The sequence below is a fragment of the Terrapene carolina genome, unplaced genomic scaffold, assembly GCF_002925995.2.
Source record: "Terrapene carolina triunguis isolate 2854851 unplaced genomic scaffold, T_m_triunguis-2.0 Scaffold67, whole genome shotgun sequence".
NCBI lineage: Eukaryota > Metazoa > Chordata > Testudines > Emydidae > Terrapene > Terrapene triunguis.
In genome coordinates this window covers 33,178,507-33,202,319 of record NW_020664418.1, presented here as the reverse complement: position 1 = coordinate 33,202,319, position 23,813 = coordinate 33,178,507, and the positions used below count along the sequence as shown (strand labels likewise).

Here is a 23,813-nt window from a genome sequence, read left to right as displayed (position 1 = left end):
AATAAAAATACATGCTGTAACAAGTGGTTTCTCAAAAATAAGTAATTTTACATGTTTCATCTTCAAAGAAAGTCATAAAATGTAATGATGATTGAATGTTGGGCCAAAAATGATTTTTTAATAAAATAAGTATTGAGCATATGTGTCTTAGAAATGGAAAGAGCCTACTGTAGCCAAAGAGTTGAAAATCAAAAATGTTGGGCTAGATTCTGCAACCCTTATTGACATTGAGTAGCACTTACTTCAGCAAATAGGCTTACTAATTGACATGAGTAAGGTTTTATATTTTTCTGTAACTGAGCTGATTGTTCCCTCAAAATCAGACTAAAATGCTCTTAAGTAACACCTGTGAGCCCCAGTTCTGCAAGGTGTGTTCAGTGGTGCTGGAACTAGCTGGGGGTGGTGGCCTGAAGTAGTCATAACAAACACCAAATGCATGGTTTCCATCATAGGCACCGACTGGAACACCCATGGAAAAAATGGTGGGTGCCAAACACCCACCGGCAGCCCCCCCCCATCAGCTCCTCCCACTCCCTCCCAGTACCTCCTGCCCACCGCAAACAGCTGTTCTGTGGCATGCAGGAGGCGCTGGAGGGGAGGGAGTAGGCACCCCCTAGCACATTAGAAAGTCTACTCCTCTGGTTTCCATGGCTTCCATCATCTGCACCCCCACAATAAAGTTTGTTCCAGCACCCTGGGTGTGTTCAAGGGGCAAGTGCATGCCTAATGCTTCTTCAAATGCTTGCTTATGTCCATTCTATTCTAGGGTGTGCATGCGCCCATGTGCATGATCATCAGAGATTTTTGCCTTAGCGGTATCCGTAGGCCCGGTGATGGCGCCCCTTTGAGGGCCGTGCCCATGCATCGGTATATCAGGCGCCTCCAGCTCTACACCCTCTCAGTTCCTTCTTGCAACCCGTGGTGGTTAGTCAGAGTGCCTTTCCTTACATAGCAAGGGCTAGCGGTTTCATCTCTACTGACTCGAGCTTTAGGACCTTGTAAATAGTTTGTTTATAGTAGTTAGTGTTAAGTAGTTAAGTGTAGTTAGAAGTTGGAATCCCAGTAGGGACTTTGCCCCAGGCGGGGCATGCCCGGGTCTCCCGGGTTTAAACCCTGCGTAGACTGAAACAGGCCTATGCCTGTAAGTGACCACCACAGCAGCTGCCTGAAGTGCTTGGGGGAATCACATGTGAAGGACAAGTGCTGTATTTGTAAGAACTTTCGGCCCAGGACTCAGAGGGAGTGGGATATTCGTTTGTGGGCTCTCCTCATGGAGTCTGTCCTTCATCCAGCTTCCAAGCCATCCTGCCAAGACTCACCGAGTACCTTGGCCTCAGTGCACAGTGTGCCCCTGGCACCGGGCTCTGTCTGGCACGCTTCCCATTGCTGGTGCCCAAGAAGAAAGCAAGGAAGCACGGCTCCCCAGCACCAGGCAAGAAGGGCCATGGGAAGGGACCCAGTTCGGGCTGCCCGGCCACTCTGGAGCTATGCATCTGTGCCTCCCCGGTCGGGACTCTTAGCTCCTTAAAAGGTCCACCACCAACTCCCAGGAGTGGTATGGGACCCAAACCCCTGACGACACTGAAGTCACAAGCTCTCATGGCACCAAGATAGCAGAGGCCTCTGCCTGTGCCACAGACACAGCACGTGCTGCAGGAAACAATAAAGGCTCCCCATGAGGGCAAGCCAGCTGCTAAGATCCCTCAGAGGGCAGTGGAGCACCACTAATCCCCTGAGACAAGATAGCACTCTCTACCTGTGCACTGCAGATTGCCGGAGTCGCAGCCCAGATCCTCTGGACCCTGCCCTTGGTCACTGGCACTGAGATTGCGGTCCCCACCATCTCAACACGGATCCCCTAGAGCAGTGTTTCCCAAACTTGCAATGCCGCTTGTGTAGGGAAAGCCCCTGGTGGGCCTGGCTGGTTTGTTTACTTGCTGCGTCCGCAGGTCCGGCCGATTGCGGCTCTCACTGGCCGCGGTTTGCTGCTCCAGGCCAATGGGAGCTGCTATAAGCTCCGATGCTTTGGACCTGGGCTGAGGAGCTCACCTGGACGAGCTGAGCACCCAGGGACACTGGTTGCGGGATGATCTGGCCCTCCACATCAACGTCAGGGAGCTCAGAGTGGTTCATCTGGCTGCCAGGTTTTCTTGCCCCACCTAAAGGGCAAGGTGGTGCGGGTCTTTCTGGACAATACCGCCAAGATGTATTACATCAGTAGGCAGGGTGGTACCAGGTCTTCAGCCCTTTGACAGGAAGCTCTCCACCTTTGGGATTTTTGTGTGCGGCATGCCATTCATCTGATAGCCGCACACCTGCCTGGAATCATGAACGTCTTGGCAGATCATCTCAGCAGGACCTTCTCATCTTGCCATGAGTGGTCGCTCCATCCAGAGGTGGTCAGTATTATCTTCCGGAAGTGGGGAACTCCCAAGGTGGACTTGTTCATGTCCCGTCAGAACAGGAAATGCCATGTGTTCTGTTCACTCCGGGGGATGGACAGTGGTTCCCTATCAGACGCTTTCCTGCTCCCGTGGTCGGGGATCCTGATGTATGCCTTCTTGCCAGTGCTGGTGATCCAAAGAGTCCTCATGAAGATCAAACAGGACAGGGTGAAGGTTATCCTGATAGCCCCCAAGTGGCTTCACCAACACTGGTTTGGCACACTGCTGGACCTTTCAGTAGCCACCCCACTGCGACTGCCTCTGTGGCCAGACCCACTATCCCAGAACCCCAGCAGTCTTCTGCACCCGAACCTAGTGGCGTTGCACCTGACAGCATGGCTACTGCATGGCTGAATGCGGAGGAGCAGGAATGCTCGGCCTGGGTTTGATAGGTCTTATTGGGTAGCAGAAAGCCCTCCACCAGGGCAACTTACCTGGCTAAGTGGAAAAGGTTCATGTGCTGGGCTCAGAACAACGTATCTGGGCCTCGCAGGCCTCACTGCAGGTTATCCTGGATTATCTTCTGCATCTCAAGATCTAGGGCTTGTCCCTGTCATTGATCAGGGTCCACCTGGCCACTATTGCAGCTTTCCAGCCTCCGTTCCAAGGCAGGTCGGTCTAGGCTCACAACATGACAGCCCAGTTTTTGAAAGGGCTGGAGCATCTCTACCGTCATGTCTGGGACCCCATCCCTTCCTGTGACTTGAAGCTCGTGCTGTCGAGGCTCAGGGGGCCTCCCTTTGAACCTCTGGCTTCCTGCTCCCGTCTCCTTCTCTCCTGGAAGGTTTCGTTCCTGGTTGCAGTAACGTCTTCCTGCAGGGTGTCTGAGATCAGGGCACTTACTTCAGAACCACCCTATATGGTATTCTGCAAGGATAAGGTCCAGCTGTGGCCACACCCAACATTCCTGCCTGAGGTAGTTTCCCAGTTTCATACTGGCCAGGACATACACTTATCTGTCTTCTTCCCAAAGCCTCATAAATTGGAAGAGGGAGAAGGTTGCACACCCTGGATGTCAGCAGGGCTCTGGCATTCTACATCGACAAAGGACAAAGCCATTTCGCAAGTCAACGTAGCTGTTCATTGCGGTGGCAGACAGAATGAAAGGTCATCCAGTATCTGCTCAAAGGATTTCGTTCTGGATCACGACCTGCATCCGCTACTGTTATGAGCCGGCCAAAGTGCCTCCACCGGCAATAGTCAAGGCACACTCAACTAGAGCGCAAACGTCATCAGCGGCCTTCCTGGTTCAGGTGCTGATCCAAGAGATCTGTAGAGCTGCTATCTGGTCGTCTGTCCACATGTTTACGTCCCATTATGCACTTACCCAGCAGGCCCAGGACGATGCTGGCTTTGGCAGAGCAGTGCTGCACACTGTAAGAACATGAATGCTGAGACCACCTCCATTGACATTGCTTGTGAGTAACCTAGAATTGAATCGACATGAGCAAGCTCTTAAAGAAGAAAAAACGGTTACCTACTTTTTCATAACTGTTGTTCTTCAAGATGTGTTGCTCATGTCCATTCCATTACCCACCCTCCTGCCCCTCTGTTGGAGTTGCCGGCAAGAAGGAACTGAGAGGGCGTAGGGCTGGCGGTGCCTGATATACCGACGCATGAGCACGGCACTTAAGGGGGCGCCACTGCCAGCCCTACGGATACCGCTAAAGCAAAAATCTCCAATGACTGTGCACATGGGCACGCACACACCCTAGAATGGAATGTACATGAGCAACACATCTCGAAGAACAATAGTTATGAAAAGGTAGGTAACCGTTTTTTTAAATGGGCTTCTTGTGCTTAATGTTAGACATGAGTTTAAGTAAGTTGCTGAATTGGGGACATAGTGCAGTAATTAATGTGGATGAGGGAAATACATCAGATTAAATTTGTGTGGATTTTTTGGATTTTTACAAGGGCTGAAAACTGGCTGAAGGACTGCAAACAGTTCACTAAGGATAACCAGCAATGTATTGAGGTGATGGAGATATTTAGATGGATTTCCATGGGACTGGGGTTAGATTTAGTCTTACTGAACATTGCCATCAGTCAACGTGAAGTGAACTAAAAATGCATATTAATGAATTCAAATGCAGTTTGATACTAAACTGGAAGGAGTTGCTAACAAATAATACAAAAAAAACTGAGAGGCTAGGAAAAAAAATAGGAAAAAACAAAAAATGAAATCCAATTTGGGGAAAATTGCAAACTACAATACATAGGGAAAAATTATCCAAAATACCTATGTTCAGTGGGGAAGGAGATACCTTGAAAATATTAATTCTGAAAAGGACTTATAGAAAGAGGAGGAGTGGACATGGTATTAGCTATGAGTTTAAAATAAAATATGGGAAAAAAAGGACCAAAGCAATTTTGGGCTAGGGATCATAGTGTTAGGACATGATAGTACTTTTCTAGTGGGTCTTGTGACAGTGCAACAGAAAGACTGCTCTCAGTGTCTGGTCACTCTTGGAAAGATGTAGATAAATTTCAGAGAGTTGGGAAAAGAGCAACAAAAATAGCGGAGGCTAAATGGATAGATTTATGAAGAAAGATTATATGAGCTAAATATGTAAAACTAGTTAAGCAACTATTAAGTGGGAATGGTACATAATAATTCATAAATATTTGTAAGGAGACCAAGAATGAAGAGGAATGATTTAGAATGGTATCAGGGTGGCATAATTTGGAATACTGACATGAAAATAAGAGAAGATTTTTTGTGTGGAATATAAAGGAAAAGTTATTTATAAAAAGTTCTTCCAGTGAAAGTGTCTCTTTTAGGCTATGGGATAGTTTACTAAAGAAAGGCAGAGAAAGCCCTTTCTTTAGGCACATAAAACTGGACTGGACAAAGCAGTAGAAAACTTGTTTTTCATTGGCAATGTTATGGACTAGCAGAGCAATTTTCGAACTCTAATATCTATGATTTAATGTATAATTATTTAGTTAGCAACAGTCAATAAATACTTTTATAGGCAATGGCTTGCTAATTTTTATATTAAATGCACAGAATATTGCATATGTTAATTAAGTTATTGTGGGGCAAATGAATACTTTGTTTTTAAAAATGAATTGGTAAACACTAAAGAGTTTATTAAAGCGTCATGAAAATTATGTAAAATCAATGTGTGACATTCTGGTCCCATTGAAGTCAATGGATTTCACGCACAGAGACTGCTTACTTGCTTAAAGTTATCTGTATGCTTAAGTTCCTTGTTTGATCAGGTCCTTATGTTCACTTTTGATAACAAAAAACTAACTAGTATTTTTATGTCCTTAATACTGCAGTTTCGCCATAAGAGTGATAACCAGGTGAACAATCGACAGGCTGAAGTACTCATTGATGGCAGGTAAGAAACAGATTTTAAAGATGGTCAATTTATTTTTAACGTTTAGATCATCTCACCAATATTCAATCACAATTCTTTTGCATTTGCAAACTATAGGGCTATGCAATTGAACCATCAAAATGTTTTTTTCCTATAAGATAAAGAGATTTCACTGAGGAATTTCTTGTTTTGATCCAGTTTTAAGATTCACTCTTTCTCCATAATCCATATTCCTGCTGATTTTAATTAGATTTGGTTGTATAGAATGATAGGAGAATTTGGGACCATAGAAATTCTTTAACTCTTATTTTTTTAGTTTCATTTTAATTTTGCTCATTGTGCTTCTGTTGTCTCAAACTTCTTTTAAATTTTTCTTTTAAAGATTCACATGAACAATCTAGTACATTGACTTTAATTCTATTAAACACAAAAAACTACATTAGAAGAACATTATTAAGGTTCAAAGGTTAAGTACTCAAAATTTAGGAAATGCCAGATTTAAGGTTGCCTGTGCATGCTTGTGTTATTTGTTTATATTCAACCTTTGTAATTTGACCTAGTTTCCACTTTTCCATAGGACTCTTTTTTGATTTTTAGATAATTGAAGATCTCCTGGTTAAGCCAGGGTGGTCTCTTGCCATACTTCCTATCTTTCCTATGCAGTCGGAATTGTTTGCTCTTATGCCCTTAATAATGTCTCTTTGAAAAACTGCCAACTGTCTTCTATTGTTTTTCTCCTTAGATGTGCTTCCCATGGGATCTTACCTACCAACTCCCCGAGTTTGCTAATGTCTGCTTTCTTGAAATCCATTGTCTTTATTTTGCTGATCTCCCTTCTACCATTCCTTAGAATCATGAACTCTATCATTTCATGATCACTTTCACGCAAGCTGCCTTCCACTTTCAAATTCTCAACCAGTTTCTCCCTATTTTTCAAAATCAAATCTAGAACAGCCTCTCCACTGGTAGCTGTCTCCACCTTCTGAAATAAAAAATTGTCTCCAGTACATTCCAAGAATTTATTGGATAATCTGTGCCCTGCTGTGTTATTTTCCCAACAAATGTCTGGGTAGTTGAAGTCCCCCATCACCACCAAGTCCTGTGCTTTGGATGATTTTGTTAGCGGTTTAAAAAAAGCCTCATCTACCTCTTCTTCTTGGTTAGGTGGTCTGTAGTAGACCCCTACCATGACATCACCCTTGTTTTTTACCCCTTTTATCCTTACCCAGAGACTTTCAACAAGTCTGTCTCCTATTTCCATCTCAGTCCTCTATTCAGCTCCCATAAGGGATGCTTTCCTTTAAATCCTTTTCCAGTTCATTTGATCTGATAATCATATCTCTTCCATACCGTGTGGCTGCACAGGACATCCGCCACAAGTTTTACATAGTGTGTTGCAACATTAGGTAATGATGTCTGTACTCCCAGACTTGCTGTGGAGAAGGCGAAAAACGCCACCCCATCTTGTCCAATCTGGTTGTGAGGGAAAAACTCCTTCCCAGCCCCACAAGGAAACGGGCAAAATTCTCTTTAGTTTTCTCCATTATTTTTCTGATACAACATTAGATCTTGGATCATTGTTTTAATCCATTTTGATAAATAAAATACTTAAGACATAGTTTTCATGATTTCTCGTTGCAGAAGAAATCTTTATATTTAGAGTTCCATCTGTTTTCAGTTCCTCTGAACTGAAAGGAAAAATGAATTATAGACAATTTTGAATTTTTGTTTACATTTTCCTTTTATTACTTGAGAAATGATGAATGTGGTGTTTGGTTTTGAGGTTTAAGCTCTCTCTCATACACACAGGAAGAGGTGGGGGTCAGGAAAACGTTAGGGGCAGCATTCTAATCCTCACATGGACCATTTCCTCGAACAGGAAAACATCAGTACATAACTTATAAACTCTTTGGGACAGAGATCATCTTTTTATTCAATGTGTGTACAGTACCTAGCACAGTGGGGTCTTGATCCATGACTGGGGCTCCTGGGTGCCAGTGGGACAATAGAAATAATTAATAACCATGTTATGAGCAGGGTGAAACCTTGTTACAGGTCAAATTAAAACCTCGCTGAGACTGACAGGTGTGAACGTCTCCTTCAGTTATCATAACTATAAGGATAAGTCCATCACAAACTCCTGTCTAAGCAAAAGAGGTTGTGAACCCACCCAGGAGAATTTGGAGTGAGGGGGTGGAGGCATTTTGTGGCATAGTGGTTTGGGGGAGGGAGGGAAGGTGGAACACACAGAAACTGAGAACAGACAGAACAGAGAGAGGCAGAGGCAAAAACCAAGAAAGCCAAGCAGTAGCCAGTGAACACAGTGTGACCCTGGAAGAAGCTATAGAGCGAGCTTTTGGGTCTGTTGTCTAAAGAGGCTTGTTGCTGTAAACTCCCTTTGTTCTGGGTTCCTTCTGCATTCAGAAAAGCTGGACTTAAGCACATGTACATTCTTTGTAAGTAAACAAGATTACATCAAAGAAAGTAACAGACTCCATCAATTTCTGCATCCAACAGAAATATACCTAGGGCCCTGAACTTTGACTGGCTGCTTGGGTAAAAAAAGGGGCAACAATAATAACTATGAAAGCAATCAAAGTCATTATAGCGCTGTATCACTCTCCTGCCAGGTATCTTTACCATTTCCTCTTTTTCCACATAGAATTCAAACGCCTTCTCATTCTCATTGAGCAGGGGGTTGGACTAGATGACCTCTTGAGGTCCCTTCCAACCCTGATATTCTATGATTCTATGATTCTTAAAGTTCTGCTCAGCCTATCCATCACCTGTTGCTTCCCACTGCACCTTGCACATTCTTCTCTCTCTGTCGCTCCCTTTATCTGTTCATCCTGTTCTCATCTTTAGTACCCCTTTCATGCTGTTTCTTATGTTTGGAGCAATATTCTTCTTCCTGGTCACCATCAATGAAATCCTGGCCCCACTGAAGTCATGAGAATTTTGCCTTAGACCTCAAAGAGGCCAGGATTTCATCCTAAGCATCCTCACTCTCTTCCTTCTAATCCCCTCTCAAAACCAACTTGTTTCGTCGTCTCCTCCTCGTGTGCTGTTTGCAGCTGCCCCTCAGTCCCTGCTAAAACTTACAGCTTATCTGTTTGCTCACTATAAAACACAAACATTTTGTGTAACACAACTCAACTGTTAGTGGTTGACTTTGTATTCATAACGTTCTTTTAACATAATTTTTTGTAAGTAAAGATTAAAATCCTCCTACTAGGAAGGTCCAAAATACAGAGCTCAAGATATACCCTACTAAGTGAAAAAATGCCCATCTAAGCAAGAGCTGTGGTATAATGCCAGAAGCAAGGGGCTCAGAGCTGGGAACATCTGAGTTCTAATCCTGCCACTAATGGTGTTTCCCTTTCAATGTCTTGGGTTAATCACTTAGGCCCATGTTCAGCAAAAGGTGCTTAAATCCTACTGATATCAATGCTTATGGGAGGAAGGCTTGTCCAATGGTTAGGGCACTAGTCTGGCACTCTGGAGACCTGGTTTCAATTCTCTGCTTTGTCACAGATTTCCTGTGTGACCTTGTGCAAGTCACGTAGGCCCTGTCTACACTGAAAAGTTAAGGCGACCCAGATAAGTCATTGAGGAGTGTGAAAAATCTATACCCCTGAGCCATGTAGTTAAGCTGACCTAACTCCTGATGTAGGCAGCGCTAGGTCTTACATCGACCTAGCTACCACCACTTTGGAAGGTGGATTAACTACAGTGATGGGAGAACCCATCTGTAAAATGGGTACTGGTAAAAAAAAAAATTTGACTAAAATTATATCAAAATAAGATACTCTAATTCTGAAAATAAGAGTATCCAGACACAGACTTGCACCAAAATAACTAAAGGTGTGAATTACAACCGATTCAGTTATTTTTAGTTCCAGTTACCCTGAGAATTCTAGAATGTCTGGGCTCCATTTGAGAGCTTCCAATTTTTAAAAAAATAAAATATTCTTTAAGTTAACAAATATTTTTCTTTTAAAACTGTTATAACAAGGAAAGGAAAGAATCAAAGAGAAATTGGAAGTTTTTCTTTTGGCTCCTAGAATTCCTTACAGATTTCTCTAGCTTGACTGCTTCCTAACTCTAGTCATTGGGATGTGCATTCAGCCACCCTTCTGGAGTATTCCAGTGTCAGTACTTCATCAGATAAGAGGTTTCTATTATGTAAAGACCTGATTTTTGCCACTTTGTGCATAAAACTCCACCAATTTGAACTGGAGTTCTGCTTTCAAATCCTAAGAGAAGTTGGCTCTTTATCACTGAATGGCTATCTTCTCTGAGCCCTGGTCTACACTGGCGGGGGGAGGGGATCGATCTAAGTTACACAACTTCAGCTACATGAATAACGTAGCTGAAGTCGATGTACTTAGATTGTCTTACCGTGGTGTCTTCACCATGGTGAGTCGACTGCTGCTGCTCCCCCGTCTACTCTGCCTGCGCCTCTTGCGGCACTGGAGTACAGGAGTCGACGGGAGAGTGCTCGGGGGTCAACTTATCGCATCTAGATTAGATGCGATAAATCGATCCCCACTGGATCAATCACTGCCTGCCGATCCGGCGGGTAGTGTAGACATACCCTGAGAGAGGAAGAGGACTAAGGTTGGGAAACGTAAGCTGTCAGAAGCTAGCTTTTTCAGTTGGCTGAATACTCAATTCCTAATATCTTTCCTTGAGTCACATGCCAAGTTTTGTCATATACAGAAATCCCTCCTTTTGCCATTTCTAAAGTGGATTACTGCAGTCTGCTCTAATTAGTGACTTCTCGGAAACTAACACTGGTGCAGAATGCAGTGATGATATCAGCTCTAGGGATATTTTACCCATCCCTTTTCAACTGCCCAGGCTTCCTACTGACTTTCAAGTGCAATTAAATGTTAAGGTGTACTTTAAAAATCCAGTAAATAAAAACATGTTTAGGAAGTCTTTTCTTTTTGCTGAGGTATACTTTTTTTAAATAAAAAAGGTCTCTTTAGACTAAACCTCTAAGGACCAAGATCCAATTAATTCAGTGTTTGGCTTGTGGAAAAAATAGCTAACTATCATTTTATCTTTCTAGCCAAGACATATAATAATTTTGTGTGGTTAAAAAAAACCCATTCTAAACAATATAGTGAAGACATTTAATAGGTTTCTGTTTAGAAACAAACAAAAGCCAGCCAAATCTTTTGCCTTTCAGTTTCTTGTAGCTGAAACCATGGTTTTTAAATTAAACAACAGATCTTTACAGAATTATAGGAGCCAAGCATGTGTACTGGAATGCAGAATTTGGCCCTTACAATTTGCAGTTACTTTTTAGATTACACTATTTCTAGAACAGGATAAAATTTGGCCTCTAAATTACTTGATATGTCTGCTTAATTGTCGACACAGTTTGACAGCATTTTTGTGGACAAGTGCACAGCATTTTTCAGCTTCTCTTCTCCTTTGTGACCTCTTCCCCCTTGCCCTCCTCCACTCATGTAGCATATGTGCTACGCATAATATTCATCAGTGTTTGCAGTGAGTGTAGTGTAAGGTGAGAACTCACCAGTCTTGGTATCTTCAGACTGCTGTACAGTATAGGAAGTTTATACTTGTCTCTAACATAAAGATTTTGTGAATAGATAGCTGCTGCCACAAAAGATTCCCATGCAAATTTCCTCTTAAAAATGTCCTTGCATCATATGCCATAGTAAATTTCATGCTGCTTTCATTAATAACGCATGTAAGTCATACAGAGAGCAACAATGAAAAGCAGTCCTGTCATTTCTGAATTTTTTATGTTGTCATAATTGCATATATCCTATGTATCATACAAGTAAAATTTGAATAAGTAGGATTCTTAATGGGAAGAGCATTACGGACAATCTCTATTCTTGCTCTTTTCATCTCTTCTTTTGAGAAGAAGTGTTTTACAAACAGCTCTCCCAGGAGATTTGACAAACTGGCAGCACTGTCACTTTTTCATTAACAACAGATTGCATTATTAAATAGTTTGGAAATCTAAGAACACCAAGTGACTGGACCCATTTGCCCTTATATAGTAAATTATGAGGATAGTTTTCCATCTGCAAGAGCAGTTCCCTTGCCCAAGTGGTCCTGTTCATGTAGAGAAGTGTTTTTGCATATATGTAGGATCTTTAGAGAGAATTTGCTCTCTCTTCTGGCAGTTGTTTTTAGAAGTGAAGCAAAAATGTTCTTTCTTTGGTGTGAAAGTCAGTTATGTTTCTCACTGCCAAATTGTTATTTCATAAAGGGAACAGGCTATCAGTTATCATATTTATATCAGAACACCACAGTGATCTGAATTAAGGTTTATCAATATATACCAGGGGTGGCCAACCTGAGCCTGAGAAAGAGCCAGAATTTACCAATGTGCATTGCCAAAGAGCCACAGTAACATGTCAGCAGCCCTCCGTCAGCTCCCTCCCCGCTCCCAGTGTCTCCCACCTGCCAGCAGCACCGCCGATCAGCACATAACCCTCCATCCCTGCGCCTCTCACCTGCCACGATCAGCTGTTTTGTGGTGTGCAGGGGGCTGGGGGGGGGGGGGGGAAGGAGGAGCAAGGGCACGGCAGATTCAGGGGAAGGGGCGAGGGCCTTGGGGGAAGGAGTGGAGTGGGGCCAGGGCCTGGGGCAGAGCCAAGGGTTGAGCAGTGAGCACCCTGTAGCACATTGGAAAGTTGGCGCCTGTAGCTCCAGCCCCGGAGTTGGCGCCTATGCAAGGAGCCGCATATTAACCTCTGAAGAGCCGCATGTGGCTCCGGAGCCACAGGTTGGCCACCCCTGATATATACTGTAGATTATTATGCACAAAGAGCTCACTCCTGCGAAGCGCTGATAGGATGCTCCATGAAGTCAATGGGAGCTGTGTTTTCTTTGTTGCAAAATGAAATTTTCAACTATTTCTGTCTCTTGCATTACAATTTTGTTTTTTGCATTGGACACCAAGTACAGAAGGAAGCTATGCCCAGGCCCAAGCCCAAATCATGCTTCTTTTGACCAAATGACTGGGCAACATGTGGCATCAGCAAGAACTACTTGTGAAGTCTTTTTAAAAACAGAACATTAATCCTTCAGATAGCAAAGAGTCATGGATATCACAGTGATAAAAATGTCACAGAGAGTGATTTTTCATTTTGTCCGTGACTCTTTGTGTCAGGGATTTTTCTTGGTGTGCATGATTTTATAGGCCATGAACCTTGAGGGGCCACCCGGTTTGTGGCCCTAACATTTTTTCTGCCACAGCCCAGCTTGGGGCAGGTGATCTGGTGGCACCAGGGCCAGAGGATGGCAGGGTGTTGCAGGGAGAGGACCCTGCTTGCACGCTATGGCGAGAGCCAACAGGCCAGAGCAGGGAGCTGGGTCAGGTCTGCGGTACAGGAGCTGCTGCTGCAGGGTGAGTGTTGGGCAGGCTTGTTGTACAAGTCTCCTGCCCCCAGGCCTCCCACCACCCAAAGGCAGGACCCGTCCCCACCATGTGGACCTCTCCTTTAAATGGCGCTCCCGTGACTTCCCCCCAAACCCTTAAACCTGTGACTTTTACTAGATTTACCATGACTGATGGTGACTTTTTGATTAAAAAATGCTGTGACAAATCTGCAGCACTAGCCTTGAACAATATCAGTTGCAGTTGGCACTTGTCTCAATATGCTGTGGTAGGATTATGTCTGCTGTGCCAAGTTTTCTTCCTCCTTGTTTCTTTTCCTTGAGATTCCACTCTCAGTGAGCAGCCCATCAGCAATTGCGTCCCTTTCTCTCACTAACTTCTCTCCCCATCCTCACATGCCTAACAATGGTGAATTCTGCTCACAGGATTGTAGGTGCATTGGATTCTGTTCAATGTTCTGGGCTGAGTGAACCATATGAAACTGTCTGCTTAGTGAGCGCAGACATTAATTGATAAGTGTCTGAGAAGTGGTGAGATGTATCTGGAGAACAGTTAATGCCAAACTACAAAATGAAGGGCTGGGATTTTTGTGAATTCTCTTTCCCTGATGTTTGCAGTGTTATAAAAATTTGCATTCAAACTAAAAATATGTTTTTGATCATTTTAGCCATTCTAAGCATTTTTTTGTTGTATTTCGCTTTGAATATAGATACTTCAAAACAGTCTGTAAGCTTCATTTTAACTTTGAGCACAAGTCAATTTGTTTAAAAGCAAAGGTCAGTGAAACATATTTTCACAATTACTTTATAGTAAGCAATGATATATTAGCCCAAAGAAACTATGACACTCCTACAGACTTTATTTATTGGTTGGGTAAAGCACCTATCATTTGACTATAGGTCCATTTATAATACTTAAATAGAAACAAAGAAAAAACATAATAAAATCCACACAACATAGCAAACCACCCAGCCAAAGCCATCCAGGCAGAAGAATAATTGCCCCAAATAATCAAGAAGTAATAACCACACACAGGCTTCGAACTGTCATCTTACAAAAAGACTGCAAATAAAAGGTGAACATTGCAAAGTGCCCTTAGGTTAACTAATTCAGTCTTTGGCAGACCGGGGGCTGGGGAGGGGTGAAGAGAGGGAGCAAGTTTTAGAGTTGTGGAGAACTCAGACATCAAAAATGGTAAGTCTGTTTCAGAACTCCAAAATTACAATTGCATTACAGCTGGTGGTACATTCGCTAGTATTTAAATGCCCAATTTATATTTTAAAAATCTCAACACAATTCGAACTATTCCATTTGTATCCTTCCTGCTGTTGGGATCTAATAGTCAGCATTTATCAAGAAGCTAAATAGTAGTGACAGGTCTGAAAATACTCCAGTAATACTCTCTTGTAGCTGTATATCTTGTCAATGTACTAGGAAAGATTTTGTTCTTGAGTTATTTCACCTGAAGATACAGATATTCAATTCAAATGATATCCTCTTTTCTGCATCTGCAACTAATTACAAAAAAAGCAAAGATCATTCTGGGATGTATTAGCAGGAATGTTGTAAGCAAGACACAAGAAAGAATTCTTCCACTCTACTCGGCACTGATTAGTCCTCAACTCAAATATTGTGTCCAGTTCTGGGCACCACATTTCAGAAAGATGTGGACAAATTAGATAAAAGTCCAGAGAAGAGCAACAAAAATGATTAAAGGTCTAGAAAACATGACCTATGAGGGAAGATCGAAAAAATTGGGTTTGTTTAGTCTGGAGACAAGAAGACTGAGAGGAGACATAACAGTTTTCAAGACCATAAAAGGTGGTTATAAGAAGGAGGGAGAAAAATTGTTCTCCTTAACTTCTGAGGATAGGACAAGAAGCAAGGGGCTTAAATTGAAGCAAGGGAGGTTTAGGTTGGACTTTAGGAAAAACTTCCTATCAGGGTTGTTAAGCACTAGAATAAATTGCCTAGGAAGGTTGTGGAATATCCGTGATTGGAGATTTTTAAGAGCAGGTTAGACAAACACCTGTCAGCGATGGTCTAGATCTGCGTTTCCCAAACGTGGGACGCCGCTTGTGTAGGGAAAGCGCCTGGCGGGCCGGGCCGATTTGTTTACCTGCTGCGGGCCAAGGGAGGTACTGGCCGCCGCTTCCAGCAGCTCCCATTGGCCTGGAGCAGCAAACCGCAGCCAGTGGGAGCCGCGATCGGCTGGACCTGCAGACGTGGCAGGTAAACAAACCGGCCCAGCCCGCCAGGGTCTTTTCCTACACAAGCGGCGTCCCAAGTTTGGGAAACACTGGTCTAGATAATACTTAGTCCTGCCATGAGTTCAGGGGATTGGACTAGATGACTTCTCGAGGTCCCTTCCAGTGCTATGATTCTATAATTCTAATTGTGGGTGCAAAGCATAACAAAACTTGAAACAGGCACCCAAATGATGATAGGATTTGTGTTTCTGGTTGCAGGTGCAAAATATGTGTGCACAATTTTTATTAATGTAAAATTATTCCCACAAAAGGGAGGCAGGACTAAGGTTCCACTGAAACACTGCCCCACAAGCCTCATAAAATGAGTATTAAAGGGTATCTGGCATTTACAGGATGTGAGAAGAGGTGGGGTGATTTGGTCTGGACTCTTTTACTGACCTGTCAAAACTTAAAATACGTTTGAGTTATTTTATTCTCACCCCCTGGCTTGAAAACCCTGTAGGTTTTTTCATTATCAAAAATTACTGTTTGCAAACTTGGGAAGCACTACACTGTTTGGCAGCTAGTACACAAGTAAAGGGTTTACTTATACTAATACCAGATGCCAGTATTTTTCTAACTTGTCCAGTTTCAGATAAAAAGGCCTGGACTGTTCATCTGTTCCTTTTTTGAAGATTCGTGTTTGGCAAAACAACAACCCTACTTATATTACTGTGGCCTGGCTGGATAATACCATCAGCCCTGTTTTGGTTGCCTTTATCCAATAAGATATTTGGTTCAGCACAAGCTTTAGCATGGGTTGGGGTGGGGTTATGCCTGTGCTTTGTGCATCTTGCCTGACATGTGGGTACTGCCCCACTGAAAGACAGAATAATTTGTGTGTGTCCATTTGATAGGCAAATCCCAGGATAAAATGTAGCGGGGGCGTGGGGGGAGGGAGATCATCAACTAGTGTAAAGTGTCATAGCTCCATTGAAGTCAACAGCTGAGAATCTGCCCCAAGGAATGTTGATGATATCCAGACAACTTTGCTACTACTTTGGAGCTCTCTGTGATTGGAGTTCTTCTCATCTCATGAGTTATCAAGACTTATTTTTCAGGGTGATTTCAATGTCCATGTCCAGAATAAGTCTCAAGCTTTCACTCAGTGACTCCCTGATATAGCTTCAGGCTCAGCCTGGACATGCTGAAGGAATTAAAAGAATAGCTTTGTCATGGCCTAAATATAATAATTACTGTTTCCTAATGGTATCCCCACCTCTTTTGGAGTAGAGGGACTGCTATAATGGTTCATCATAGGAGCTAACAGACCCAGGTGGGTTCTAGGTACCTCTAGGCAGGGCTGTTCCCTTACCCCTGGGGCCGCAGAGACATGCTAGCAGCCAGCTGCTTCCGGGAGCAGCATGGGGCTATGGCAGGCAGGCAGCCTGCCTGAGCCCTGCTGCACCGCTGGCCGGGAGCCACCTGTGGTAAGTGCCTCCCGGCCAGAGCCTGAACCTCGCACCCCTTCCTCCACCCCACCAATATCAGAATCCCCCTCCTGCACCCAAACTCCTTCCCAGACCCCATGCCCCCTCCTGCATCCCAATCCCCTGCCCCAGCCCCCTCCAGCACCAAGCTCCCTCCCAGGAAAAAGACTTGTATACAGGGGCCCCACAAAATCTAATAGCCCCAGTCCCACAGGAGAGTTAACCTGGCCCTGCCTCTAGGGCAGTGGTCTTCAACCTTTTTACGGACAAGATCACTTTTTGAATTTAAGATCAACCCAGGATCTATCCCGCCCCTTCTCTGAGGCCCCTTCCCTTCCCTTCCCTGAGGCCCTGCCCCACTCACTTCATTCCCCCCTCGTTTGCTGTCCTCCACCCTCACTTTCACTGGGATGGGGCAGGGGGTTGGGGTGTGGGAGGGGGTGCAGGCTCTAGGCAGGGGCCAAGGGGTTCAGAGTGTGGGAGGAGGCTCCGGGCTGAGCCTGGGGCAGGGGTGCAGGAGTGAGGGGTGCAAGCTCTGGGAGGGAGTTTGGGTGCAGGGGTCATATGGTCACACTGCACCTAATCTCACAGAATCCACTGGACATTTCATGAATTTTACTTTTTATTAGTGTCATTTGTGGTTTATAGATCCAAAATCCTTCAGGGATTGTCACAAATCAGTGTAACATTCTCAACTGTGGGATGTGCATTGGCTGAGCCTGGGGCAGGGGGTTGGGGTGCAGGAGTGAGGAGTGCAAGCTCTGGGACAGAGTTTGGGTGCAGGAGGGGGCTCCAGGCTGGGGCAGAGTGTTGGGGTGCAGGAGAGGGTGACGGGTGTGGGCTCTGGGAGGGAATTTGGTGCAGGAGGGGGCTCGGTGCAGGGGGTTGCCATGCAGGAGGGGGTGAGGAGTGTAGGCTACGGCCGGGAGGTGCTTACACAGGCGGCTTCTGGCCAGCAGCACAGCGGGGCTCAGGCAGGCTGCCTGCCTGCTGTGGCCCCACGCCGTTCCCGGAAGCGGCCAGCTGCTGGCACATCTCTGCGGCCCTTGGAGGAAGGGGGGCAGCATGTCTCTGTGCGCTGCCTGCGCCCACAAGTGGCGCACCCACAAGCGGCGCCCCTGCAGCTCCCATTGGCTGGTTCCCGGCTAATGGGAGCTGCAGGGACGGTGCTAGGGGAGGGGGCAGCACGCAGAGCTGCTTCCCGCCCCCGCCCAGGGGCTGCAGAGATGTGCCAGTAGCCAGCCGCTTCCGGAAGTGGCGTGGGGCCACAGCAGGCAGGCAGCCTGCCTGAGCCCCGCTGTGCCGCCGGACTTTTAGCAGCCCGGAGATCGTGATTGACTGGCAGAGGCTTCAGGATCGACCAGCTGATTGTGATTGATGGGTTAGTGACCACTGCTTTGAAGTATAATGGATGCCACATCACTACTGTAAACAAGGACATGATTTGAGAACTAGGCACAGTAACGTTTTCATTTAATTTATATGGAGCTAGTGAAAATATGAACTGTATCATTGCTGGGAGTCACCAGGTGATTCTATTAGAGATACTTCTAATTCTTTTTATTTGAATGTACAGTATAAGCATCATCTCTGGGAGAAATGCTCATGGTCAGCTATGATGAAGTTATTTTTGAAACGGAGCATGGTGGCAACAGTTTTTCTTCTTTCTCTGTTTCTATCCTTCTTGGGTGTAGTTATTTCTTGCTTGTTTTGTGGTTATAACATGTAGGCAAAGCAATCCCTGGTGCCAAAACATTAACTTTACAGAAGGTTTGCCAAATCAACTCACAGTAAGATGAAATATTGAGTTCCTTGACTGTAAATGACTTTCATAAATAAAACCATAGGTCCCCAATCTTCTGCTAGATTTCCTGAGGGCTAGGCCAGTTTGAGGTTCCACTGAGGCAGAATATTTGTTTTTCTGGAATTAGTCTGTGAAGATTTTTCTTTAAAATTGAACTGTTTTGGTTTTGATTATTTTTAAATAAATAACATATATTCTGAAGCTATTAAAGACCAGCTATTTTCTGATCGCTCATTTGTTTAAACAGACTTTTGAATAGTAAATAATGTATTAATGTAAAGCAGTCACAGAACAAAAATGTCTCAAATGGCAAAAATAGTTACCAATAAATAAATCTCAAGCAATCGAATATAACAAATGGAAGAACTGTAACATAGACTTGGAAGAGTTGCAGTACAAGAGCAAACAAAAAGAGAGAATAATCCCAGTGATAATAGAAACAAGTAGAGATGCAATGGGCAGGGAGCGATCGGTGGACAGTGTGGGCATAGGGATGTTTTGCTCCCCTGTGTAGTATGTCTAGTATGAATTCCATTGAATAGCACTGAGTTCCTGTTAAAAATAGCAATAAAAAGAAAGCCCCTTCCCCCAGGATGGGTAAACTTTCAGTCCATAGAACTATGGCCTGTTTCAAAAGGCAGAAGTTTAATCAATACATTTCAGGCCGTTAGTTTTGCTCTTCCAGAGCTGGTTGTCCCATTGTATAAGACTTGCATATAAATGTTTGTGCAAAGCTTAAAATATTTAGTATTAGACTTGTTGGAGCCCTGATCCTCTGTTAAATTAAGCTATTGTGTGCAGTTGTTCTTTGAATGACTGCATATTATGTACAAGCTAGGGTTACCATATTTAAAAAATAAAAAAAGAGGACACTCCACGGGGCCCTGGCCCCGCCCCTTTCCCACCCCTGGCCCTGCCCCAACTCCACCCCTTCCCCACCCCTGCTCCAAAGTCCCTGCCCTAACACCGCCCCCTCCCCTGAGCGCCCGCATTCCCCCTCCTCCCTTCCAGCCACGCGAAAAGGGCTGCCCGAGCGCTACCGGCTTCACGGTTTGCCGGGCAGCCCCCAGACCCTGCGCCCCCGGCCGGCGCTTCCCCAGCGCAGCTGGAGCCCAGGAGGGGAAGCGCCCAGCCGGGGCCGCAGGGTCTGGAGGCTGCCCGGCAAACCGTGAAGCCAGTAGCGTTCGGGCTTCAGGCAGCCCCCATGCCTCCGGAACCTGCGCCCCCGGCCGGGAACTTCCCCTCCCGGGCTCCGGCGGCTGCTGTGCTCCCTGAACTCCTGGGCTCTGTAAGCGCCGAGCTGCCCGAGCGCTACTGGCTTTGGGCAGCCCCCATGCCTCTGGACCCTGCGCCCCCGGAGCCCGGGAGGGGAAGTGCCCGGCTGGCGGCGCAGGGTCCAGAGGCATGGGGGCTGCCCGAAGTCGGTAGCGCTCAGGCAGCTCGGCTCTTACAGAGCCCAGGAGTCAGGGAGCACAGCAGCCCCCGGCGCCCGCTCTAAGGTAAGCCAGGGAGTATTTTTCCCGGACATGTTCGGCTTTTTGGAAATTCCCCCCGGACGGGGGTTTGATTACCAAAGAGCGGACATGTCCAGGAAAAAACGGACGTATGGTAACCCTAGTACAAGCGGAATCAAGATAATGCATCGTTGATACAATGCTGCCTCCCCAGAAAGAAGTGGATGTTATCAAACAGGAATTCATAAAAAACATCAATGAAGTTGGAAGCCTTCTAGTAGGTTGGTGCTACATATTTACAGTTGATATCCTTATTAACAGAAGAGGCAACTAAAGAAAACTGATAGAAAACTAGGTAGATGCCTAGTTCACACAATTTTCCCTAACAGCATAGCATGAAAATAGTTTCAGGTAATGTTTGGCAACTACTTGTTTATGAATCTATTGCCTTACCTGAGTAGGGAGAGACTGTTCTTGTTAGTCAGATGCAACTCTGATCAGGGATAGTTTTATGATTGGTGGGGCCCCAAGCTATCTGAGAAGGGCAGAGGTATGGGGAGGATTCAGCAGTGGATTTCCTCCACTCCAATCCCATTTGGCAGTAAATTTCCTCCAACTGTCAGACCGGCTTCTGGAGTGGAGAGTGGGTCACCCTGTGAATTGCTAAATCAGCACAAAATGTGGGGGATTTAGAGGGAGTACAGAAGTATAGGGACCAAACAGTTGCTTGTATTGCATGTGCCTAGGACCAGATTTGCTTGTGTCTAAATGGCTATTTACAACTTAATTTTTTTACCCCAGCAATGCTGGATACTTAACCATACCAGACCGACCCCTGGAGAAACACTGTTATTTTGTTTTTTTGCATTGCACATAACATCGTATTAGTTGCTGAGCTGCATAATTAGTTTTTTTTCCAAATTCAACATTCTGCTCTCTCTTGACCATCTCTAGTACAGACTGATTGGTTAAGAGCCCCACTAGAGGCATCTGAATGGCTAATCTAATGCTGTCTTGTGTATTGGTGCCACAGCAGGTCAGGTTATTCCCTTCCGGAGGGAGTACGGTTTATTCTGTACTGGTGTTTTTAAAGTATAGGTACTGTTGTTCCATGTTACACATTTTATATTCTCTGAACTGTGGTCTCTGCAAGGAGAACTAATTCACAAATGTGTCTTCAGAACAAGAAATTGTAACTGTTAAGTGAAAACTCAGACTTCGGTAAAAGTTGATCTTTAACCTAAGATGCTTTTTAATACTTGAGCCCCAAGAAGTGGGATTTTGTTATGTCAAATGCTAATGGAAAATGTTAAAGTGGCGGTTCATACAAAAAGCACTAGATATGTTGCCACCAATATCCTGATGTTTAAATTGTATTTTGCTCTATCATCATAATCCTTCATTTATATATTTCACCGTGGCACTTTCCAGAGATGAAATTAAATCTTGTCTACACTAGGGAATTCCACAAAAACAAAACGAACTGGCACGCTCATCAGACTACCCAAATTGGTACCAGGACATCTGGGAGCCCCATTACAGATGCAGCTCTAGCAGCCCTCGCCACAAAATGGTGGCAAAAATGCCAGAAGCATTTTGAGCCCTGTCCAAATCTCTCATTGAATGGCTGTATTTGCAAGCCTGGCTTCTACTGGAGTCACTGTAATGCACGTACAGTGAATCCACAGGGCTCCAGTTAATCCTTATGGTTTCCTTATGTGGGAGTGGAACAAGATTCCATGTGTCATGAGGTGACCTGTTAGGCAGAGCTGAATTTTGAAAAAGAGTAGAAATATCAGAATAGTGAGCATTTTGTTCCTCAGTATTTTGACATTTTAATTGGGATAATATCTATCCACAGAATCCATATACTCCCTGAACTCATTGAGGACATTACAGGAAAGTCAAAAAGCAAAATTTAAAAGAGTTAATAGACACAGTGCTCCAAAGCAGTTCATGTGCTCTGATGCATTATCTTTTTCATTCTGTGTGTTTCTCTCTCAATCTCTCCCCATTTTGAAATCAATTTAGGCTGGGATTTTCTATAGAGTCTATGGGGTTTAGGCTTCCAGCTCCCATTGGCATTCAGTGGGAGTTGGGTAACTAACTCCCTTAAAAAGCAACAGAGAGTCCTGTGGCACCTTTAAGACTAATAGATGTATTGGAGCATAAGCTTTCGTGGGTGAATACCCATTTTGTCAGACGGGACTCTCGGTTGCTTTTTACAGATCCAGACTAACACGGCTACCCCTCTGATACTTAACTCCCTTAACTCATTTGAAACTCCCACCCTAAATGTTCTGTCTCTTCTCCCGTTCCAACTAGTGCAGCTTAATATTTTTTCTGATGTGTTAAGTGAGCTAATCAAAATGTCCAAGACAATCTAGGTTCAAACTGGTATCTGCTGTTTAGTATATAGTTTTCAGATGTTGTCTGAAGGATTTTTTTTTCTACACACAATATAGCACATTCTGCGTACGTAACTAAAAGGGATCAACTCTTTTGGAGCTGTCAGCCTTCAGTTGGATACACATTTAAAGCATAGCACAACAACATATTGCAGTGATCCAACAGGGCAGAGTGATGGCTTTGGGTGTGGTTGGGTATGTAAATTAATTTTTAAAATGACTATTTGGACTAAATTTATGGTCCCTGCATAAAGCCAGAGTAATTTGTCTTTATGGGTGAAATGTGTGGCGTTTCTTGATTTAAAATTAAACATAATATATACTGCTTTATTAAATATTAATTGGAGATGCATGAAGTCACCACTCCAAATAAATTGAGATATAAAATGTACAGTTTTTGGAGAGGGGAATTAACACTCTAATCTGGCCAAGATGCAGGGCTACAGTGGAACCTTTGGATTGCTCTTCTTCATTGTTTGCACAATCTGTTACAATGACTGGATCTACGTAGTTGGAGATCTCACGGCCTCATTTTAATCCTCCATTCCACCTTCCATGTTGACATATGTGGAGCCAGTAGAGACTGCTTTCAGGGAAGGCTAATTAGGGTACATCTACACTGTATTTTAAAACCTATGGCAGCAAATCTCAGAGCCTGGGTCTACAGATTCAAGCTCATCGGGCTCGCACTACACTGCTAAAAACCTTCCAGAAAAAAAGTTCCTTTAAAAACACACAAAAAACTCCAAGCCTGAACATCCCCCGGGGATGTTTTACTGTTTAAAAATCATATTTAAATAGCATAGTTGCAGTGCTGTTAAAAGCCAAAAAATTCATGATTGAGCCTGAGGCTGCCCCGTATTTCAGGATGATGTGAGCTCCCCACTCTTATCCCTCCAGAACAGAATGATTTCAGGGCAAACCATGAGCCATAGCTTTGGATTTTCTGACCTTTTCAATATGTGTAAGAGGCTAATGTTAATATTAGTAAGTGGGTTTGCTTAGTGGTTTTCCTGGATTCCTCTTGAATCCTTAGCCCTCAAATGTCATGGTGACTTGTCTCTCTGCTGGGGGAGGACTGGCTGCAGTTCTGAGTTGCCTGTTAGAGATCATTTGAAGAGCAAGGTTATGCTTTAATCTCTGAGCAGAGCACTAACTCTCCAGCACTTTCAGCTCTTGCTGGGATTAACGTTCTTTAAACAGATTTTATAATGACTAGATTAACAACAGATTACTAATCTCAATTAGAGTTGGGCCCAAGCTATGATATTTGCCTCTAGTTTGGGATACAAATTATCATGA

The 23,813-nt window shown here is 44.3% G+C and overlaps 1 protein-coding gene across 1 annotated transcript in view; it reads left to right on the top strand.

Annotated features, from left to right (window-relative positions):
* Window positions 1–23,813, top strand: part of ATP8B4 (ATPase phospholipid transporting 8B4 (putative)) — a 165,553-nt gene that overhangs the window by 49,271 nt on the left and 92,469 nt on the right. Inside the window, exon 5 of the mRNA XM_024193909.3 lies at window positions 5,736–5,797. Coding sequence (XP_024049677.1) covers window positions 5,736–5,797 — 62 coding nt within the window. The remainder of the gene's footprint in view (window positions 1–5,735; window positions 5,798–23,813) is intronic.